The sequence below is a fragment of the Achroia grisella genome, unplaced genomic scaffold (genome assembly GCF_030625045.1).
Source record: "Achroia grisella isolate CSIRO2021 unplaced genomic scaffold, CSIRO_AGI_Agris_v1 utg669, whole genome shotgun sequence".
Classification (NCBI taxonomy): Eukaryota; Metazoa; Arthropoda; class Insecta; order Lepidoptera; family Pyralidae; genus Achroia; species Achroia grisella.
Window position 1 is genome coordinate 855,531 of NW_026712988.1, and position 21,125 is coordinate 876,655.

Genomic DNA, 21,125 nt, shown 5'->3' on the forward strand with positions numbered 1-21,125 from the left:
AATGATTTCTTGTATAATGAAAAAATATATATACATATATTAGCATTCTGCACTCCTCTATATAAACTACTACCTATACCCGCGACTTCGTCCGCGTGGAATTTAACAAAAAAGTTAATTAATTTTAGTTGTACTGGACAGTACATGGTCATTGCATCATTACTTTTTTTTTTTTAAATAAAAGATGATTTCTTACATAATAGTAGTCTGAGTTACTCCTTATTATATTCGCTACCTGCCAGTGAAGGTCCCGTGAAAATTGGTACAGCCATTTCAGAGATTAGCCGGAACAAACAAACAGACAGACAAAAATTGTAAAAAATGTTATTTTGGTGTATGTACCGTACCTCGGTATCATACCATTATCATCCATTAAAATAACCCGTCACTAACAAGAATTGAAGGATATTCTTAGGAGCGATGAGTTTTTATCTCAGAATGATGTATGTACTCTTCGAAATGATAACATGAGTAAGTGTTGTATGTTTTTTTATGGACGATAATGGAATGTTGCCCCGCCTGCGCTAACGGTTTACGCTGGCGGGGCACCAGTGGAGGATGATAAGATGAGTATGAGGTCAGGTCAGTTAACCCATCGTGGTAAAATCACCATGAATTTATCACGATGGTCAGGTTTACCACGAGGGTTCCCCCTGGAGAACCCTCGTGGTAAACCTGACCCCTGACGTGGAGATCAACCTGACACAGTACATATACACACAATGTGGGTATTAGTCCACATTACTAACAATCCACTTCGCCTCATTGTTGTATGTTTGTCTGGTGCAGGAGTCCTCCGCCGTCTGTGGGCCGCGACCTTCGTGCCCGGCTCCCGCCTCGAACCCAGAACCAGACATCTACCAGGCAGAAGATCGTCTTCACCAGTCGCACAGGTATATGCCGTCTAGGGTTCATTCCCGGGAATTCTCGGGTCGAGAATTCCCGGGAAATCCTTGGGTTCTGTTCCCGGGAAATCAAGCTCGAGAAAAGTCGAGAACTCGAGAAATCAAGTACCTATATAGAAATTAAATTGACGTTTGTTGTATTGCGTGGCGGCACAATAATACAAGATATTAAGGTTTTCTTTCATGTATTTTTTTTTTGTTTTACAGAAACTATTTTTGTTTACAAGTTTAAGGTAGATTTTTTCTAAATAACCAGCCAAAAATGGTGCTGTCATTATAAATATAAGTCTGAATAATATTAGGTCCTAACATATGAAAGTGGTGTTTTGTAAGGGAGTAACCTGAAGTATTTTTTTTTCAAAATATAACATGTTTATTTAATCAAACTATGTACCATTGCTCTTAATGCACTTTTGCCATCTCATAGGTACTTCATTGATCCCTTTACTGAAAAAAACATTTGAACGGGAACATTTGGACATATCAATAAAATCTTTGTACTTTGGACTGCCTCATCGGATTTGAATTTTTTCCCAATCAGTTATCCAAATTTCGAAAAAAATGGTAATCTGTTGGAGCAAGATGCAATTTCAGTCTTAGACATTACAATTGAATCTCTTCTAATTTGGTAAATGTCAGTTGTGCAGTGTGTGGTCTAGCGTTGTCCTGAAGCAGCAGTAGCCTACGGCGATTGACCAGCCTCGGTTGTTTAGCAGCTAGCTTTCCACTATGGTTTCTCAATTGCTGACAACACACATCTGCCGTAATCATCTGGCCAGATTTAAGAAAGCTGAAGTGAACAACACCGGAACTAGTCCACTAAACGCTCGCAAGTAACTTTTTTTGGGTCAATTTTCGCTTGGGGCAGGATTTGGTTGGTTTGCCAGGGTTCAGCCATTGCGATGAGCGTTTCCAATTATAATACAAGATCCACATCATCACAGGTTCGATTTAAAATCCCTTTATTATTATGCCGGTTGACTAATGTAACGCAGCAGTCTACGCGCGTTTGTCGATCGAAACTCGAATTGTCTACTCAATATACATTTTATATTTTCACCCTCCCAATTTGCTACAAGTGGATTAATACAGTTTTGTCACTAACACCGCAACCTGAAACTAACTCGGACGTGGTTTGCGATGGATCTGCTATTATAATTACCAACCTTGGACTCCAGCCGCCCACGGGGATTGTTTTGCAGGTCGAAATTTCCAGAACGAAAACGTTGCAACCAACAATGCATTGTGTTTTCTTTTGCGACACCACCACCATACACATCATTAATCCTTCGAGCCGTTTCTGCAGCATTAGTGCCATGGCGGAACTCGTACTTGTACTTGTAAATGACGCGATATTTTAAGTTTTCCATTTTATAAGCTGAGTGACCCAAAGAAAAAACCAAGCACATGTATTACGGTTTTCGAAAAACAAATGCATGAGTGAATAGCCGTGTAAATTTGAAATTGAAATTTCTAACCAAAGAGGAGATATTTAAGATCAAAGTGGCCAGTACGACAAAACGCTAATTTCATATTTAAGAACCTAATATATTTCAGTATTTAAAAAAAATGGCTTATTCATAATATGTATAATGTTTTTAAATATACCTACTCAATAAAAGTTTTATAATTCATTTTATAGTTAAATTTTATAATTAATATTTAACAAAAAATGCAGTGGTTTTCGTCTCAAATGAAACCACTGAGTTTTTTGACGTTATTGGAACAAAAAGAAACCAAACGTACGTAAATGTAAATTTCTCGACAACCCGAGAAGACCCGAGAAATTAACCTCGAGAATTCTCGAGACCCGAGAAATTGAAAAGCTCGAGAAATCATGAACCCTAATGCCGTCACCTTAAAACTTGAAACTCCTAACCATACCACTCCATAAGCAGTTCCTAAGTATCGCTTAAAAATGAACAACTATTGCCATGCACGCTCGTCATCAAGTAATCGTTTAGTGAGTAAAAGTCGGTACTTTTGTTGCAATGAGGTCCACCGGGACCTCATAGCAACTCTCAATAATAGACTTCACTTATCCAGGTCCCACTCAACCAGGTTTCATTGTAAATGTTTTGTTACAGAAAAGTCACCACCTAGTCGAGCTGCCGCCAGCAGCTCCACTTCTGAAGACACAGAGAACATACAGAAAACAACCAATAAGGTATTTTTAAACTTATTTAATACTAGCTACCCCGCGTTACTTCGTCTGCATCACACTTACGTGACGTTTATCACTATATTTCGCACAATTTACATAATATCTTTTACAATTATAGCCAATGTGTTATTCTGATGTTTAAGCTATATTACTGTAAAGTTTCATCACAATCTGTTCAGTAGTTTTTGCGTGAAATAGTAACAAACATCCGTCCGTACTCACAAACTTTTGCGTTTGTAATATTAGTAAGATGATCATGGATTTTTTTTGCTGCAGGCTAAACAAAAAACGGAAATTAACTCGACGAAAATTAGACAACGAATAACATTTGATAAAAAGGATGTACTTGATAAAAAAGAGGTAAGTTTTTAATCATAAAGATCTCTCCGATCGCTTCCCCGTCCAATTCAATCGAGGATAAAAATTAAGAAGGCCTTCGAAACCCTAACGGTGCCCTCAGACTAAAGTCATATCCGTCAGGCGGGATTTGTTCTTCAGCCGCTCCATAAGTCCTTCCTTTGGTTTGCAGTACCATATGTACTAGCGACTACTATAGACTGGTGAAGCTGTAAAGCGAACAGTGTAAGAGTAGTCCGAATGTTTTGAAAATTTTATTAAGAATCTCTATGAGACCTATAAGAATTTTGATTTGATTTGTATAATGATTTTTTTACAGTCTGCCAAAGAGGAGAAGACACAACCCTTCACAAACCGACGAGTGATCCTCCAAAATAAACCGCAAACCAAAGAAAAGTCTGTATTCTCACGCATAGAAGGCAAAAATGATCCCAGTAAACCCAACCCTGGCATATTCAGCAGGGCCGTCCGCACCGCTATAGGGTCGGAGAAGCCCCGTATAGTTATAAAGAAACAGGAAGAGCCGCAGGTTGAGTATAACTCAGATTCAGATGTAGATGAGGAGAAATATCTGAGCGATGGGAACGTTGCCATGGTAACGAACTTGCCAGATGGCATCACGGATACCAGACTGAAGACATTGGCCGGAAATGATATACAGGTAAACAATAAGCATTATAGGGTTAAGTTGATTGTATGGTTTGATGCTTCATATGTGAATAAGTTCGGACTTAAAAAGATATATGTAACAAGCAGTCCCAGATATTGTAGTTTTCCCATTTAAATTAATATCGGTAATAAATATAGGATTGACCATAAACCTTTATATGTACCCTATATTTTATATTTCATCATCTCAGCCCGGAAGACGTCCACTGCTGGACATAGGCCTCCCCCAAAGATCTCCACGACGATCGGTCTTGCGCTGCTCGCATTTAATGCCTTCCAGAGATCTTGGACGTGGACCAAGTGGATCGTGGACCGACACGATTTATATTTATTTCCCTATAATTTATATAAACTGTCCCTATATTAACCCTATGAATATAGGGTTATATTAACGTACCGAATAATAAAAAAATATATAAATATATTATATCAGATAAATATTTGAATAGGTCAAATGTCAGAAAACTTTAGCTGTATTCTCAAAAACTTGAACTGTGTTTACTCCCATAGTTTCCATTTATTTTAAAACCTCTGTAAGGTAACACGGCCCACGAGAAATGTCACGGAATATTGATGGATTTTTAACTCAACCGTTGGAATTTATTATATTTAGAATCGTTGGTTCTAACTGAAATTACATGTTTAACCTGGGAATTCGTTTTTAATAGACGTACTGGAGGTGTCAGTACGTAAGTAGTGAGAGTCAGTATATAACAGATACTGACTCTCACTAGGAGGTGTCAGTACGTCACAGAACAATATAATTATATATATATATATACATTTTTGATATGAAATATGTTTTCCTTTATTTAAGCAATAACAAGGGAATACACCAAAACTTGTACGAAACGATACGTCCCACCCGTTCTAGGTTCCAAGGCGCAACATGAATTTCAAAAATGTAATAATAATAATAATCTCAGGACAATTTACACAGCGCCATCTAGACCCAAATTAAGTTAGCTAGAGCTTGTGTTATGGGTACTAGATACTGATATAAATACATAGATACATTTGTTTTTCGTAAATACATTCATATTATACATAGAAAATACCCAGACCGATACAATCATACTCAGGAATACAAATGTTTGTGCCGTGCGAGGAATCGAACCCGCGACCATCGGAGGTAAGGCGGTGTGCTAAACCGCTAGACCACCGAGGCCGTCTATTATGTAAGCATATGATCATAGTGCATATTAAAACTATTCAATCTTACTTTTCGTTCATCAGAAAATAATAGACATCTAACTGTCCTTTTCTTTTATCGTGTTAGAAAACCCTTTTGAAAAGACCGCAGGAGGGATTACTAGGGGGTGTGTGTAATTCTTACCCACTAAAAAACTACAATGTGGACCTACGAGCGTTATTACTGAAGTCACTTGTAATGGCATAACCCCGGCTCCGACGGCGTTGGCCTGCCCTGTACATGGTATAGGGCAGGCCCCATCTCCTTTTTATAGGGCAGACCTCATCTCGTTTTTAGGGTAGACTCCATCTCGTTTTTAGGGTAGACCCCATCTCGTTTTTAGGGTAGACCCCATCTCGTTTTTAGGGCAGGATCCATCCTGTTTTTAGGGTAGACCCATCCTGTTTTTAGGGTAGACCCATCTCGTTTTTAGGGCAGGATCCATCCTGTTTTTAGGGTAGACCCATCTCGTTTTTAGGGCAGACCCCATCTCGTTTTTAGGGTAGACCCCATCTCGTTTTTAGGGTAGGATCCATCCTGTTTTTAAGGTAGACCCATCCTGTTTTTAGAGTAGACCCCATCTCGTTTTTAGGGCAGGATCCATCCTGTTTTTAGGGTAGACCCATCTCGTTTTTAGGGCAGACCCCATCTAGTTTTTAAGGCGGGCCCCATCATGTTTTAAGGCGCTCTATTTCGCACTAAATTGGCGTCTAGCAACCCTGATTATTATTATATTATCGCAATTACAGTACATAGTTAAGACCCAAGTTAGATACATCTGTGATACAAATTCTGTGATATATGTATACTAAAAGAATAAAGAAAGAAAGAAAGAAAGAAAAATATTTTATTCAGTGCAATGTAAAAAATACAATATAAACAACAAATGAAAAAAGAGCAAATAAAATGTACATATAATTAAACTTAATTTACCATAATTAAAAATAAACATAAAATAATCATTTTATACATCCAAAAATGCACTGAAATGGCTCCACTCAGCTATAATGTAAAATAATATTATAATAGAATATAAAATATTCAAATAATTTTTGTGAATAGTCATACTTATTTTATTAATCTACCACTTATTCGGAAAGATGTCTTATAACAAGAAAACGAACAAGAGACTTGCGTGTTGCTCTTTTAAATAATCGTTGTAACTTTACATTTTTAAGTCGAAACGTGAGTACAAACCACCAACTAGTACTAAATAAGTTTTAGTGTATTTTTTATTAGGTTTATCTATAATTGCAAATAATATTATTTATTCATTTAATTCGGATATTATGTTAGTAAATTACAATTTTATTCATTCAATTCATATATTTATGTCTATTTCCACGTCCAGAAGCACTGCTGCGCAGCAGTGTAGCGATGTCCAGTGTCTCCTGGAGCGGACAATCTGATATATTTAATATGGTGTTTTTTATGAGCTCCCCACCCCGTCACGACATATGCGGAGCGGAGACCTAGTTGGTACTGTAATTATTAATATAAAATGTAAATTAAATTAAAAAAAATATTTTCAGTGTACCAAATAAACAATTTTCTTTCTTTCTTCTTTCTATATTGCCTCGAATATTGCGCGGACGAAGCATTTTAATGTCCCATTGTCTTGTATAACATAATGGAGCTTCTAATGAAACTCAGATTTATATGTTTAAGTATGTATTTTAATTTCGACAACGTTTTACAAATTAAGTTAGTACAAAAGAAGTGAACTCAATAATTGACGAACGATAAGAAAAAAAATTAAAATTATGCAGGTATACAAAAAACAAGTGCATATGCAATGCTCTAAAAATATAATAAAAAACACGTTTGAAGCATCAAACATAGTGTTGTGTATTTATACAGCACTGAATACACGTCTGTGATATAAATTGTGTGATATATTTATATTGTATTTATATATATAATGTATATGTCTATTTTTATGGTTATTAACTCATTCACTGCCATTGTAGGTTGTAACAACTACAAGGCGTTTTATGTTTGTTTTGTAACTTAAATTAATATACATGTAATTAATTGTATTATATGTAACTAGCTACTCGCCCCGGCTTCACTCGGATGTACATGTTATATATATATATGTATAAACCTTCCTCTAGAATCACTCTATCTATTAAAAAAATGCTTCAAAATGCGCTGCGTAGTTTTAAAAATTTAAGCATAAATAGGGACAGACAGTCAGCGACAGCGACTTTGTTTTATACCATGTAATGATAATGTTACCAATGGCAGTAGTTATTAATTTAATTATTACAATAAAACGTTGTGTTTGATAAGTCATAGGTATCGTGTATCACGTCGATCGTTTGTTATTCGATTTTTTTATATTTATTTATAACTCGCTGTACCTGCTACTTCATCTGCGTGGAATTTAACTTTATCTTTCTAAAATAAAAGTAGCCTAAGTTACTCCTTATTACATCAGCTACCTGCCAAAAAAGTCCCCTCAAAATCGGTACAGCCATTTCAGAGATTAGTCGGAACAAACATCCAGACAGACAGACAAAAATTGTAAAAAACGTTTATTTTGGTGTATGTACCGTATTTATATTCATATGCATGTAGTAAAAAACGGTTATTTCAATATTACAAACAGACACTCCAATTTTATTTATATGTATAGATGTGGGCCATTAGTTGCCTGAAATAAATAAATAAATAAATATTAATCTATGATGGCAATGGATGTGTTAATAATAATTTTATAGTAATTTTCTATGGCAGAAAGTATTTTGATGAATTTTCTATTCTAATTGTTCACATATTATATTAATAATGAACTTTATTTATTAGACACAAGGTTCATTATGATATTACGTATAGTTTCTTTAAGTACAAAAACAGCGTGACTTCTTGTCTTTCGAGTTTGAAACCTTAACTAAGTGATCTGTACTACAGGAAATTAATATTATAAGTAATGTTTTTTTTATTATAACAAGCGTCTGTTGTAGAATGTATTTTTTTTATTGTGTACATAATATACAAGTGTTGAATTTGTACAGTTTGAAAATTGTACTGAATCTCAATAATGTACAGTATATGTTATATATATTATGAAATTAAGCCTAAATACTATGATATATAACATAAATAGAATGTATCCGTATCCGAAATCAGTTTAGTGAATTATTTTCACATAACAATTACACAATTGACACGAAAATTACAAATATAATGCTATCTCTTTCGCACTGTAGCGTTTATTGAAAGCTGAAATGAAATTAAAAATGAAAATGTGTTTTCGGAATAGGTTTTCACATAAAACTATTGGTTTTTTTGTAAGGTAATACATAATAAGTTTATTGTGTAGAAGATAATTTTAAAGGAGGGACATCTACCCTCCCCTACGCTTAACAGCAGTATTCCTCTATTGTCAATGTTTTATATAAGGGAAATATGAAATTGTCCAAATCAAAGGCAAAATTGTGTATTCATTGAAGACATCATTTGCCTAAGGAAATATTAAATGTTCTAAATCAAAGACAAAATTATGTATACATACAGAACACCTTTCGCCTGCTTATGCGACATATAAACATCATTGCAAAATTACGAACAAATTGTCTTATAATATTTAATCAACTATTTGTATTAAGTTTATTAATTATTTGAAATGAAATGCAAATTAACGTTTATTTGCGAAGAATGGTTAAGGAATCGTTATATTATATAGTTCAACACATTCCGCCTTATGTAAAGGCATGTTTGATATTAATGATTATGCTTCTGTAAATGGTTACATAATTCTAGATAATATATTAAATTATACAATTTAAAAATATTATATATTACTGGTTAGTATTATATGTCAATATAATTCTTATTTTTATATCAAAATACTAATATAATCCAATTCATAAATCAATTTACCTAAATAAAAGCTAAATGTGAAAATTAACATTTATTATGTTCTTGTAATGTTGCTTATTACGATTGTATGTGTTACAATGGTCAATACATTATGTATCAAATGACACACACACATATATTTTTATGTATACATTCTATATTTATTTACATTATCTTAATATTTAATATTACGGTGTATTTAAGGTTTACGAAACGTTATATATAAGTTAATATATGCGCATGGTATTGAATATATTTTTTTACATGGAACCATGCAATTTCAATGTGATAAAACTAGTCAATGATTGTAACATTAAATATAATGTATACAATTATATATTACATTTAATTTAATTAAGTCTCTATTTACACATTACATAAAGTGTATATTTAAGCGATTATAACTCCTATTTTTAATTGCGCTCAATATAATATTACATAATGAGAAAATTGTATGTATTTGTGAGAATTTCTCATGTTGAGATTGTATGTATCTTAAACCAAAAACTGCTAAGTAGATGAATGACATCATTTTCTTGTGTGTACAAGTAATTTTTCTTTATACTACTTTAGTATAGGTTGGTCTGGTAAAGGACCAGAAAATGCTGTGGAAAAAACGTGTTCTGATGTTAAATTTTAGTCTTTAATTAACTAAATAAAGAGATTTTTATCTACTTTTCAGTTTCTGTAATTAACTAATAAACCTACATACATATTTAATATATGTTATATTTATTATTAAGCGGAATACTTCTTGTTGCTAAGTTTATATTGTTTAATATTAATTAGTACTAAGTTTAAATAAGTAATGAGGAATGAAACCCCCGGATTAATGTTCCAGAGCTTAAGTTTGGACAAAGCGGAACGCAGCGCCATAATAACGTTTAAAACGTCGACAGCGGCGGAGGGATTCAAGAGGAAATTTAACAACAAAATGGTCTCCAAAAGTAAATTGACCGTCGTTGTACGCTAACTTCGAATGTAACCTTTTAATGTAGCATTTTGTGTGTATTTGTAACCTTTTCTCAGATTGTAATACACATATTACTCACAATGTAACGTCTTTGTTATTCAACTCGAATTGTAATATTCGCTTATACTTTATTAACTATATTGTTGTTTCTATGTAGTGTATTTATGACCATAAAAGTTGTGAAAACATAAAAATTTATCTTCTATATTATATAGGCATACATATAATAGTGCAAATAAATATGTGATACGCCTGCTGTTGACTAAATTAATTGTATTAGGATTACAATTTTTGAAAATTAAATTGTAATCCATTTGTTTACTACAATTTCATTGCATTTAGACTACGAATAATAATGGTAGAAACTCGTTCTTATATTCAATCAAGTTTCTATATTGTTCAATAAGATGTAAGAATATTAGCCGTAGCCCCGTAGCACCTTGTTATTATAAATATTTAATATTCAAATCAGAAATGTACCAATTCATCACACGAAAGCAATATACTGTACAAAACTATAGCGTATACACTTTTGTAACAACCTATTTGTAATCACAAGTAACTGTATAACTATTTGATATAATTGAAATTAAGTTGAACATTTAATATTGATTGTTAACAATATGGAAATGGCAGTTTTATTTCGAATTTGGTGTCATGTTTTTGTTTTTTTATTAGTCTTTGTGATGTAGCAAAAGTAACGATTTTGTAATATTCGTGTTGGTATTACATTACAAGTTAAGAAAATGACTTATATGTTTTGATAGAGTTCACGAAAATTCTTGTAATTGAACATAAGTAGACGATGATATATTATACTTATTTAAATTAAAAATCACACGCTTTTTGACACATTTTCATATATAATAATAATATAGAAATGATGTAATATTACATCTCTTGTAATTTGTTATATATGTAACATTTCTGTTATGTAAACTTTAAGAGTGACATTTTGCACGAATTTTTCGTCATGACATTTTTTTTATTTAAATTATGTTTTGTAGAAATTGTTTGACCATTTTTAAATTTAAATTTCTATTAATACAATTGTATTTATAAAAGAAATGTAGAAAATAGTCCATAATCTTCACCTGAGAGAATTTTAACTTAGTGTAAGTTAATAACTTTAATTTGAAACCAACCAAATTATCTTGAATTGACTTGTGGTAAACCTTAAGTAGTTCTTGTTGGAATTTATACAATAACATCATATATAATAATAAAAATGACCTACTTGTATAAAATTATGAACAGCAAAGTCTTGTCCTATTTGTAGAAGCGAGATACAGTAGGGATGCTTAGAGCAACTAACTTGTAGCCTACTTGTGGGAGCAAGAAACTAGTGTAGGTACTACTTGTAGGACCACAACGAAAATTTCCTTAAATTTTCTCATTTGAAATATCTAAATTTTAATATACCACTAGTGGTAACGTAAATAAGTGGTAGATCTGATGTTAAGCTGCTACCGTAGCCTATAATTTGCAGATGTTAACGTTAAGATCATTAAAAAATGTTGTGGTAAATGTAGTTTTTGAAAAACTGATGGTATTTTTTTTAAATGTTAATTATAGCTTGAAAATTGTTTCCGGTGTTTATATTAGTTATATAAATAAATAATGTACGTATGTAGTACAAAAAGTACTGTACATTTGGCGGACTTAACACCATCGCGTATTTTCTACCAGTCAACCATAGATAAAGCAGAGGATAATTGCTGTCTGAGTGTGAGTCTGTGCAAATATAATAAATAGAAATACTAGGCATATAAAAAGAAATAAATACATAATATAGATACTTACATACATACCAAAGAACTACAGAAAATAAAAAAAAGATATTTTTTTTATTCTATAGTTCGACTCGTGATTCGTTATATAAGTATATAGAGCTATAAGTGATGCATACAGTAGCTTTTATAGGCTATTTTTTCCAAAATGTATTTTATTTTGCGTTAACTCCTGTTCTGTCAGACATCAATAGGCTACAGTAAATGTTTACCATCAGATCAAACATACGTTATAACTAAAAAAAATAAAATATAGGAAAATCGATTTTCCTAAAATTAACTATAAAATGCAAATTATGGATAATCTGTATCTGTATATATGTTTGTTTGCAATTATTGTAGTATAGAAAAAAGTATCATTTTAATTGAAACTTTAAATTTCTTTGAATGACGTTACACGTTCTATCTATATGATAATATAATAGGGTCCTATTTAAGAACCAATGAACAATCTAAAATATTATGTTCCTTTATATAAGTGAAATAAAATTTAGTTCACATTTTTTTTCTATTATTATAATAGATTATGTTTTATAAGATTTAGCAATTAGTTTTTTTATTTCTTTGGTCTGGTCCTAATTAAATTTATGTAAGGGAAATATTTGTTTGTTATACTTGCCAATTCTAATATATTAGATGTTTTCAGTTCTTATAGACGCTATACAGAGTTTTTGTAGTCAAGGAAAGCCAGGTAGAATGCTCTTACACCGAGAAACGATAAGTGGGCTATTGGAAATAAATTTGGAACTTTGCAATACTAAATTCTAACAGGGTAGTTAGTTGTGTGAAGTTTTGAAAAAATATTTTACGTTCCCTCATTTGGTTCTTTGTCAAAGTTGTTTTATGAAAGTTGACATTGGTTTTCGTCATTGTGTACCTTCTACGATCAAACTAGTCCTCAAAAGGGACTTGGAGAAGTAGAACATGTGTTTTATAACAAAATGTATGTATGTATAACGATGATATTTTTGTTTTATTTAATTAAAATTAAATATTGTTATTTACAACTTACAATATCTCGTTTGTCATAGACTTTCATTGGTCTATTTATTTCTATTACATTGATTGATTCATACATTTGTAGTGTGAAGGTATTATATGTTTAAATATGGTGTAACATTACAATAATGTGTTGTAACATTCTCATAAATGTATGGTAATGCCTACTCGAAATGACAATAAAACTATAGTTAAACGTGTTTTGCCTTGAATAATTTTATGGTAAATAAAGGTAAAATACCTTTATTTACCATAAAATTGTTAATGCAGTGATAACAAATGTTCAAAATTTATTTTCAGATTTCTGACTTTCTTTCTAGGTTTAAGAGGTTCTGTTTTATAAGTTGGTTAACCGGGTTTTACCTTGAGATTTAATTTACAATTAATTTTAGTTATTTAATATGTGTAAGAGAAAATAACTGTAGCTCATTGGACCAGATCGTTATTTTTAATAAATGTAATAATTTTTCTTTAACATGTATAGTTTATAACTTGAATAATATTTGTTAGAGCATTTATACGAAAGACTTATGTAGTAATAATAGACAGACGAAGAAAATATGCTACAGATAAAAAAATATAATATTCTCCATTAAATAAAATCATTTAATTGTGGAATGTTATTCTTTTGAGTTATATTCACATTTGAGAAAATATTTTCGATCAATAATACTAACTATATAATGATATGATAACAATTTTTAATATTATCAAGATTTACTATGTAGTTTGCTGCCGTTTAGTTATTTCATTCTAAGGTGTGTTACAGAGTAAGACATGGCAGAGAAATTATAAGGTACAACAATATCTTAGCCTGCAGGAATGACAACTCATTAGTGGGTATTACAGGTGTTATGTGAATCTTTACGGATCTCAAAGGGCACTCACGCCAAATCCAAGGACTTATGGAGCTACAGAAGGGTAATTTTTGCCTGATGGATGTCTCCAGTGATCGCTTGGGGTTCGGATCTCAGCTCAGGTCGTTGTAATCTATTCTATCCCCACTAGAATGTGACAGGGGTTGAAGTGGGCTGTATTCTACTACTGTATTACAGTTGCTAGTGTGTATATAAAGTATCAGCTACTGAAATGCAAGTTTTGCCTGATGGATGTCTTCAGTGATCGCTTGGGGTTCGGATCTCGGCTCAGGTCGTTGTAATCTATACTATCCCCACTAGAATGTGACAGAAGATAGAGTGGGCTGTATTCGTTTTATATGTATATTAGCAACACGTTTTATATGTATATAGATACAAGCAACTCATCCCGATTTGCTTGTATCTATATAACGTGTAATTCTGAAAGGCTAATTTCAGTAGTCTCCTCCAACGGGCATAAAAAACATATTAATTTTAACTTTTTAATTATTGAAATGATACTATATTTTAAATTACCTAACTATAGAAAACAGGTGACACCGTTCGATGCTAAAACTATGTAATATTATCTTATCTGTGCTAGAAGTAATGCTCTCAGAATCAGTCAGAATCATCAGTCTCAGAATTAACGCAAACCACAATTGCCCCAATATACCGTTTAACAGATTTAATATAAAATTAACAGTATTGCAATTAAAACTGTCCAGTTATTATATTGAAATTGTGACATTGAGGCTTCTTTCATACTCGGCGCGTATAAATTCTGCTCCTCAGCAGTTTTATTAGAGCTGTGCACTGCATATGTAACATGCTTCAATCAGACCTCCGATTTTTGTACATAAAATATTAGGAAATGTTTTGTAGTTGTTTGTCGGATGTAGTTTTTTTTTAGTAGAAAATATTGGTGGCTGTTTTAGTGGAAAATAGTGGAGGATGAACATGAAGTCAGTCAGTCAGGTCAGAGGGAATTTATCACGATGGTTTCCAGGAGAACCGCATGGAGGTAAACCTGACGTGGTATATTGGTAGCAATGGAATCGTAAGTCCACATCGCTAACTTCCCCCCAGTTACTCATTCATAACATAGCGTTCTATCTAATATATAAAATTATCGTGTTACAGGTTTCGTGTTTATACTCCTCTGAAACGGCTTGACTGATTTCGATGAAATTTTATATCTATATTCAGTAGGTCTGAGAATAGGTTTATAACTAATTTTCGTACCCCTAAGTATTAAGGGTGGCTCACGCCAAAATTATTCAAAACAAAATTATTTTTTTTATTTTAATTTATTAAAATACATACAACCCTAAATTTTCACCCTTCTATCATCAACCCCTATTTTTTAATAGCTATTTTAATTGATATAGCAAAACGTTTGCGGAGTCAACTAGTAGTTATATAAAAACAGATGTAGTTCATAACATACCGTTATGGGTTCTGTTTTATTAAATTAGTTTTTTTTTTCATAAATACAATAAATTGATTCAATCATGTTTTACATATAAATATATTATATATTCCAATAAATTACTGTAAAATATTTAGTGTTATTGATCGAAATATTTAAAATCGAAGAATCGATCCTTTTTTTTTTGTTATATATACGTTAGTTTTAAGATGTTTATAGTATCACGTAAACTACGTGTGTGTTTTTTGTGTATCTAGACTAGATAACAATATAGAAATGCAAGAATACGTTTTGTTTGTATTTGAACCGAGATCTCCAATAAATTTATTATTGAAATTGCGTACGAGCTATATCATTTTGTACCCTGTATATATTAATTTTGTGTATGTTAAAATTAAAATATCTGACATTTCTCTGTGGTTGTATAAACCGGGAATCGAATTGGGAGTTCAAATTTAATTAACAATTATGTTTTTATCTCAATTCGTAATCCCTGAATGTTTCTTTTGTAAAAATTATATACAATCACATGTGAGATGGTAAAGATTTTTACTTTTCTGTGATATATAAAATTTGCGTGAGATATAATTTGTTTTATATCCAACGCATATGTATAAGACTGATTAAATAAAACATCCAGTAATAAATCATCGTTTTATTTCATCCTTACATACAATTAAAAAATATTAAAAATATACAGGTTATGGTAAAAAAATAGAATGAAAATTTTTAATTCATTATTCTAACAATACACTGGGTCAAATTATAATCTATATGATACTAGTTCTTGTTCGCGGCTTTGTATGAGTGGTGTCAATCATATATTCACTCAAAATGCATTTCAAAATTTTAAAAAAATCATACTTTACATACATACAGATAACAATCTGTACTTCATTACATGCTCATATTTCTAAAAGATCCAATTGAATTGAATTGAATCGATAAAGATATAATTTTTTTTTAAATAGAGTCAACCCTTTTTCATGTTAAATGATGATAATCAAATAATAATTTTAAAAACATAAATAAATAATTACACATTTGATATTACATGCTGATATTTCTAGAAGATCCTGTTATAAAAAAAATAATAATGTAACTCCCACTTTACCCATGTTAAATGATGTTGTAATATATGTTACATTATCAAATAATAATGGGAATTAAATATATAAAAAAATCATCACATATTTGATATCTGTATTTTATTACATGCTGATAGTTCTAGAAGATCCTGATATAAAAAAAATTGATAGTGTAACTCCCACTTTACCCATGTTAAATGATGTCGTATAGAATATTACATTATCAAATAATCATTAACTTAGTGTAATTAATATTAAATAATTTATTATTCCTAATGGACGCTCCATAATTAATGGATTAAATTTTTTTTTTAAATAAATCATATTTCTAATTCATAATGTTCATAAATTAATGACGTCCGATATTAAATATAATAAAAAATACGGTAAGTACTTACATAATACTATTTTAAAATGGACCAAATAATGTTTTAATAAATTAATTATATGACTAATTCTTAATGTTATTAAATTATTAATGTAAATATTATATAATCAAAAATACGTTAAGTAAATAGAATAAATACTATTATTATTTGTTAAATAAAGTTTAGCAGCCTCATAAAAAATTAAAATATGAACGAACGAACGAATCTTCATTATATTTGTCTCTTTCTAATGAAGAATGTACTGAGAGGTATAAAATTTTAATAGGTACATTTGTGTTACAGACAATAATAATACAAAACCTATTAAGATAATTATCTACCACATCGCCTTACTTCAACGATCGCGAGTTTGATTCCCTGCACAGTACATTCATTTGTATTCATGAGTATGATTGATTGTATGGGCGTTTTGTATGTATATTATTTATAAAAATCAAATGTATTTATGTATTTATATCAGTTGTCTAGTTGTGTTATGAGTAACACAAGCTTTAGCTAGCTTAACTTGGGTCTAGATGGCGCTGTGTGAACTGTCCTGTGGTTATTACATATTATTAAGTACATAGTCACATATTTTTTTTAATTTATCATCCTTTACGAATGCAATCTTATCTTGAATTGATAATAAGAAACACGGGTTCCAATGATGATGAAGTGATAATAAATGTGATATCACGAAATGGGGTAATCAGAGGTATTGTCAATTATACACATAATGACGCCTACATATGACATGTCGACATCTTTCTGGGGTATATATTTTTTTACTTTTATTGTAATTTTTTATCTGTGTACAATACAGAGTTATTATTATTATTATGTTTGTATTCAACATAGCAGGTGGTGAGCTACCTACACTGGGATTACTGTTTGGTTTTGGTATTAGTGATGTTTCACTTTTAGGTTTTTTTTTATTTTATTGTATTTTACTAAACATTGATGAATTTTAAACATCCTACCTCCCTTCTTTCTTTCTCTACCTTTCTATATTAATACAAAGAATATTACAAAGTTCTGTACGGTAATACACTAAAACGTGATTTTAACCATCAGACTTAACTGTTAGGTATAATGTTAATAATTCAGTAGGTAGTCTTATCAGTAAAAATATAGGTACATAGCACTTCTTTTATTTAATACAAAACAAACATCAAATTATACAAAATAAACGGGCTGTATGGGCTGAGTCCTTTTGCCTTTCCCTATAAAGGGAAACACCGAACCAAAAACAAAAATATAAAATAAACTTGTTACTTTAAAAGGTCGTCAAAATATTTATTTTTAGTCTCATGATTACGATACTGAGAATTTTATTCTCGGGATCCTCGTCAAAAATAACATTTTGACATACAATTTTGTGATGATAAGTAGCTATAATTTGTATACGTAAGGTACGTTCGTGTCGACGCCTTAAGAACTCATCTGAATTGTGTATCCTCTTGTTAACAATTCACTTTTAATTCAAACAGGATTTGTTATTTGACAGTTTAGCGCTTATGTATTTGACAGTTTCAGTTGCTAACCAATGTCTTACACGTGAGAATTGTTAACAAATGACATTTTAGAGATTATAGTCTATATAATATAACGCGTCCAGTAGCGGTGGTCAGGATTCCGCACGGACAGGTCTCACACATGCTAATAGTATCGAAATTAAATAAAATTATACAAATCCATTAATAAAATGTTGCGCAAAACAACATCTAATTCATATCATTCAACATCAGTCCACTGCTGGACATAGGTCTTCCCCAAGGAACAGAACTGGGCCCGATCTTCAACTCCTCTCTTTCAGTTATTATCCGCAACCCTACGTATATAGCTCTACCTAGCTGCAAGGCGTCATAAAAAACGTACCTATTCTTACATATACATTAAAATATATAGTTATTTCTAAACGTCATAAAGTTTGCGAAATTAAAATACTTGGGCATAGCTTCGAGGATCATCTCGAACTGAGCGGTGTAGTCTTCAGGATGTTGTATTTTGTGGGCGTGGTGAGATACATCTACTAATGGTTGGTTCTGTTGCGATAACGGCACCTGTACATCAGATAATAGAGTCATCATCATCTGCTTCTTCCTTATCCCATTTATTTGTGGTCGGCGTAATATGGTTTTCTCTTCCATTCATCTCTGTTCGTAGTCATCTAGTTATTTACTCCCTTTCTTACCATATCTTTCACACAGTCTATCCATCTTATCCATTATTATAATACTAGCTTTTACCTGCGGCTTTGCTTGCATTAAATCTATTAAATAATTTCATTACTGGATGCTAGATGGCGGTGAAGTAGCAAAATGTTGATAATTTTTTTTTATTGTATAGAATGGAGTATAGTGAGATGACTGCGAACAGGAAAGAATGGAAGAGAAAATGTATATTTATGTTAATAACAACATGTCAACATTTTTGCAAATGTCTAACCATGTGTTTATGAAAGAAATTAATTAATTAAAAAAATATACTTACAATGAGTGTGAGATTGAAGGAGAGCTGATCGAGGGTGCCCTTGTAGGTGGCTTCCGAGTGCACCATTACGTAGTATGGTCTGCCGGCGTGCTGGACAGCAGGTGGCAGCTGCGGAGACAGGGTCCAGGACTTCAGCTGGACACCAACATGGGGCCACACGGTCACCATATTGTGGGGCGCGGCTGTAGATTCAAAGCCGGTTATTAACGATTGTAATCAAGCGGTTAAAAATGTTTTTTTCGTTATTAACGGTTATTTAACCGAATATAGGATTTCTTTTCTGTGATATCAGCTCTTCTATTTGAATCAATACAATATTATAAAAATACATCTCACCTATCATCCTCTTTCTTTATATCTATAACCAAATAATTTCATCACAGTAGTCCAACTGACCACATGCTCATCTTATCATCCTCCAATGGTGGAGCATAAACCATTAACGGAGACGAGTGAATCATTCCACTATCATCGTTCCAAAAATATACAGTATAAGGAGATTGTTAATAATGAGGCTTATGACCCTGTAACAATGTCAGATTGATCTCCACGCAGTTCCCCTGGAAACCAGCCTGATGAATTTCACGATGTGCTAACTGACCTGACCACATGCTCATCTCATCATCCTCCACTGGTGCCCCGCCAGTTCATCATTCCATTATTAAAAAATATGATAATATAATTCGCCAGAGAACTAAGGTCACGGATATAGCTCTTCGTAATTGTAAGTTGAAGCGGCAGTGGGCTGGTCATATCTATCAGAACCGATGCTCGCTGGAGTAGACGTGTTCTAGAGTGGAGACCGCGAATTAGCAAACGTAGTGTAGGACGCCCTGCAGCTAGGTGGAGCGACGACATACGTAGGGTTGCGGGTAATGACTGTAAGAGAAGGGCTGAAGATCGGGCCCAGTTGTGTGCCTTGGGAGACGCACATGATGATGATGATGATGATGATGAAAAAATATAATAGAGACCTGTCATGACAAGTTCCAGCGTGCAGGTCTCCCCGATGCAGGAGCGTCCCCTGCGGACAATACCCGCAGTGGGGGAGAACGGGGCCGGACCAGATGTGTACAGGAACAGACCGTCCTTCCTGCAAAATAACACACCAATAAACTTACTACCACTACTTTGAAATTATGTCATTTTTTTATTCTACCATTAGAGCAGCTGGTAACCCCACGTTCATGGTCCCCCCATGAACGTGGGGTTACCAGCTGCTTGCCAGGGGATTGTTAGTAATGTGGGTTAATAACCCCATTGTTAGCAATGTACCATCTCAGGTTGACCTCGACGCAGGACCTCCCCCCTGGAAAACATCGTGATAAATTACTGGTGAATTTACCACGATGGGCTAACTGACCTGACCTCATGTTCATCTTATCATCCTCCACTGGTACTCCGCCAGCGTAAACCGTTAGCGCAGGCGGGTGCACCATTCCATTATCATCCATAAAAAAAAAACTTCATTCCATTTTCTTTCCACACACGCGGAAGTAGCCTCTACGTGTTTATTCTACAAGTATTGTCATTTGTACTCTGTGTGATGAGTATTTGTTTCTATGTCAGTAGTTAGTCTGTGCCGGAGAGATTGTACAATAAATGTAATATTAATACTATAGCTCAAAAATAACAGTGTTACAAATTCAAGCACAGAGTAATATTCCAAACTCTAGGTATAATAAAAAAAACAACCGAGTCAAATACATACTATAGCTAAAGAATAACAATGCTACAGATCTAAGCACAGAGTAATATCTTGGAATATTACTCTGTGGTGGTGTGTGGAGGACCACGGTGGCCTAGCGGTCTAGCACACCGCTTTCCGTCCGATGGTCGCGGGTTCGACTTCTCGCACGGCACAAACATTTGTATTCATGAGTATGATTGTTTGTATCGGTCTGGGTGTTTTCTATGTATAATATGTATGTATCTAGTACACATAATACAAGCTCTAGCTAGGTTAACTTG

The 21,125-nt window shown here is 32.6% G+C and overlaps 2 protein-coding genes across 2 annotated transcripts in view; one reads left to right on the plus strand and one right to left on the minus strand.

The window, feature by feature from the left end:
• LOC131849926 (serine/arginine repetitive matrix protein 1-like) overlaps window positions 1–10,340 on the plus strand; it is a 31,192-nt gene extending 20,852 nt beyond the window's left edge. Inside the window, exons 15-19 of the mRNA XM_059200057.1 lie at window positions 790–893; window positions 2,993–3,072; window positions 3,346–3,429; window positions 3,746–4,087; window positions 9,996–10,340. Coding sequence (XP_059056040.1) covers window positions 790–893; window positions 2,993–3,072; window positions 3,346–3,429; window positions 3,746–4,087; window positions 9,996–10,127 — 742 coding nt within the window. The 3' untranslated portion in view covers window positions 10,128–10,340. The remainder of the gene's footprint in view (window positions 1–789; window positions 894–2,992; window positions 3,073–3,345; window positions 3,430–3,745; window positions 4,088–9,995) is intronic.
• Window positions 10,341–16,234: 5,894 nt separating this feature from the next.
• LOC131849943 (endoplasmic reticulum metallopeptidase 1-like) overlaps window positions 16,235–21,125 on the minus strand; it is a 49,712-nt gene continuing 44,821 nt past the window's right edge. The window contains exons 17-19 of the mRNA XM_059200073.1: window positions 20,129–20,247; window positions 19,155–19,336; window positions 16,235–18,724 (exon numbers count right to left, since the gene is read on the minus strand). Of these exons, the coding sequence (XP_059056056.1) occupies window positions 18,557–18,724; window positions 19,155–19,336; window positions 20,129–20,247 (469 nt within the window). The 3' untranslated portion in view covers window positions 16,235–18,556. The remainder of the gene's footprint in view (window positions 18,725–19,154; window positions 19,337–20,128; window positions 20,248–21,125) is intronic.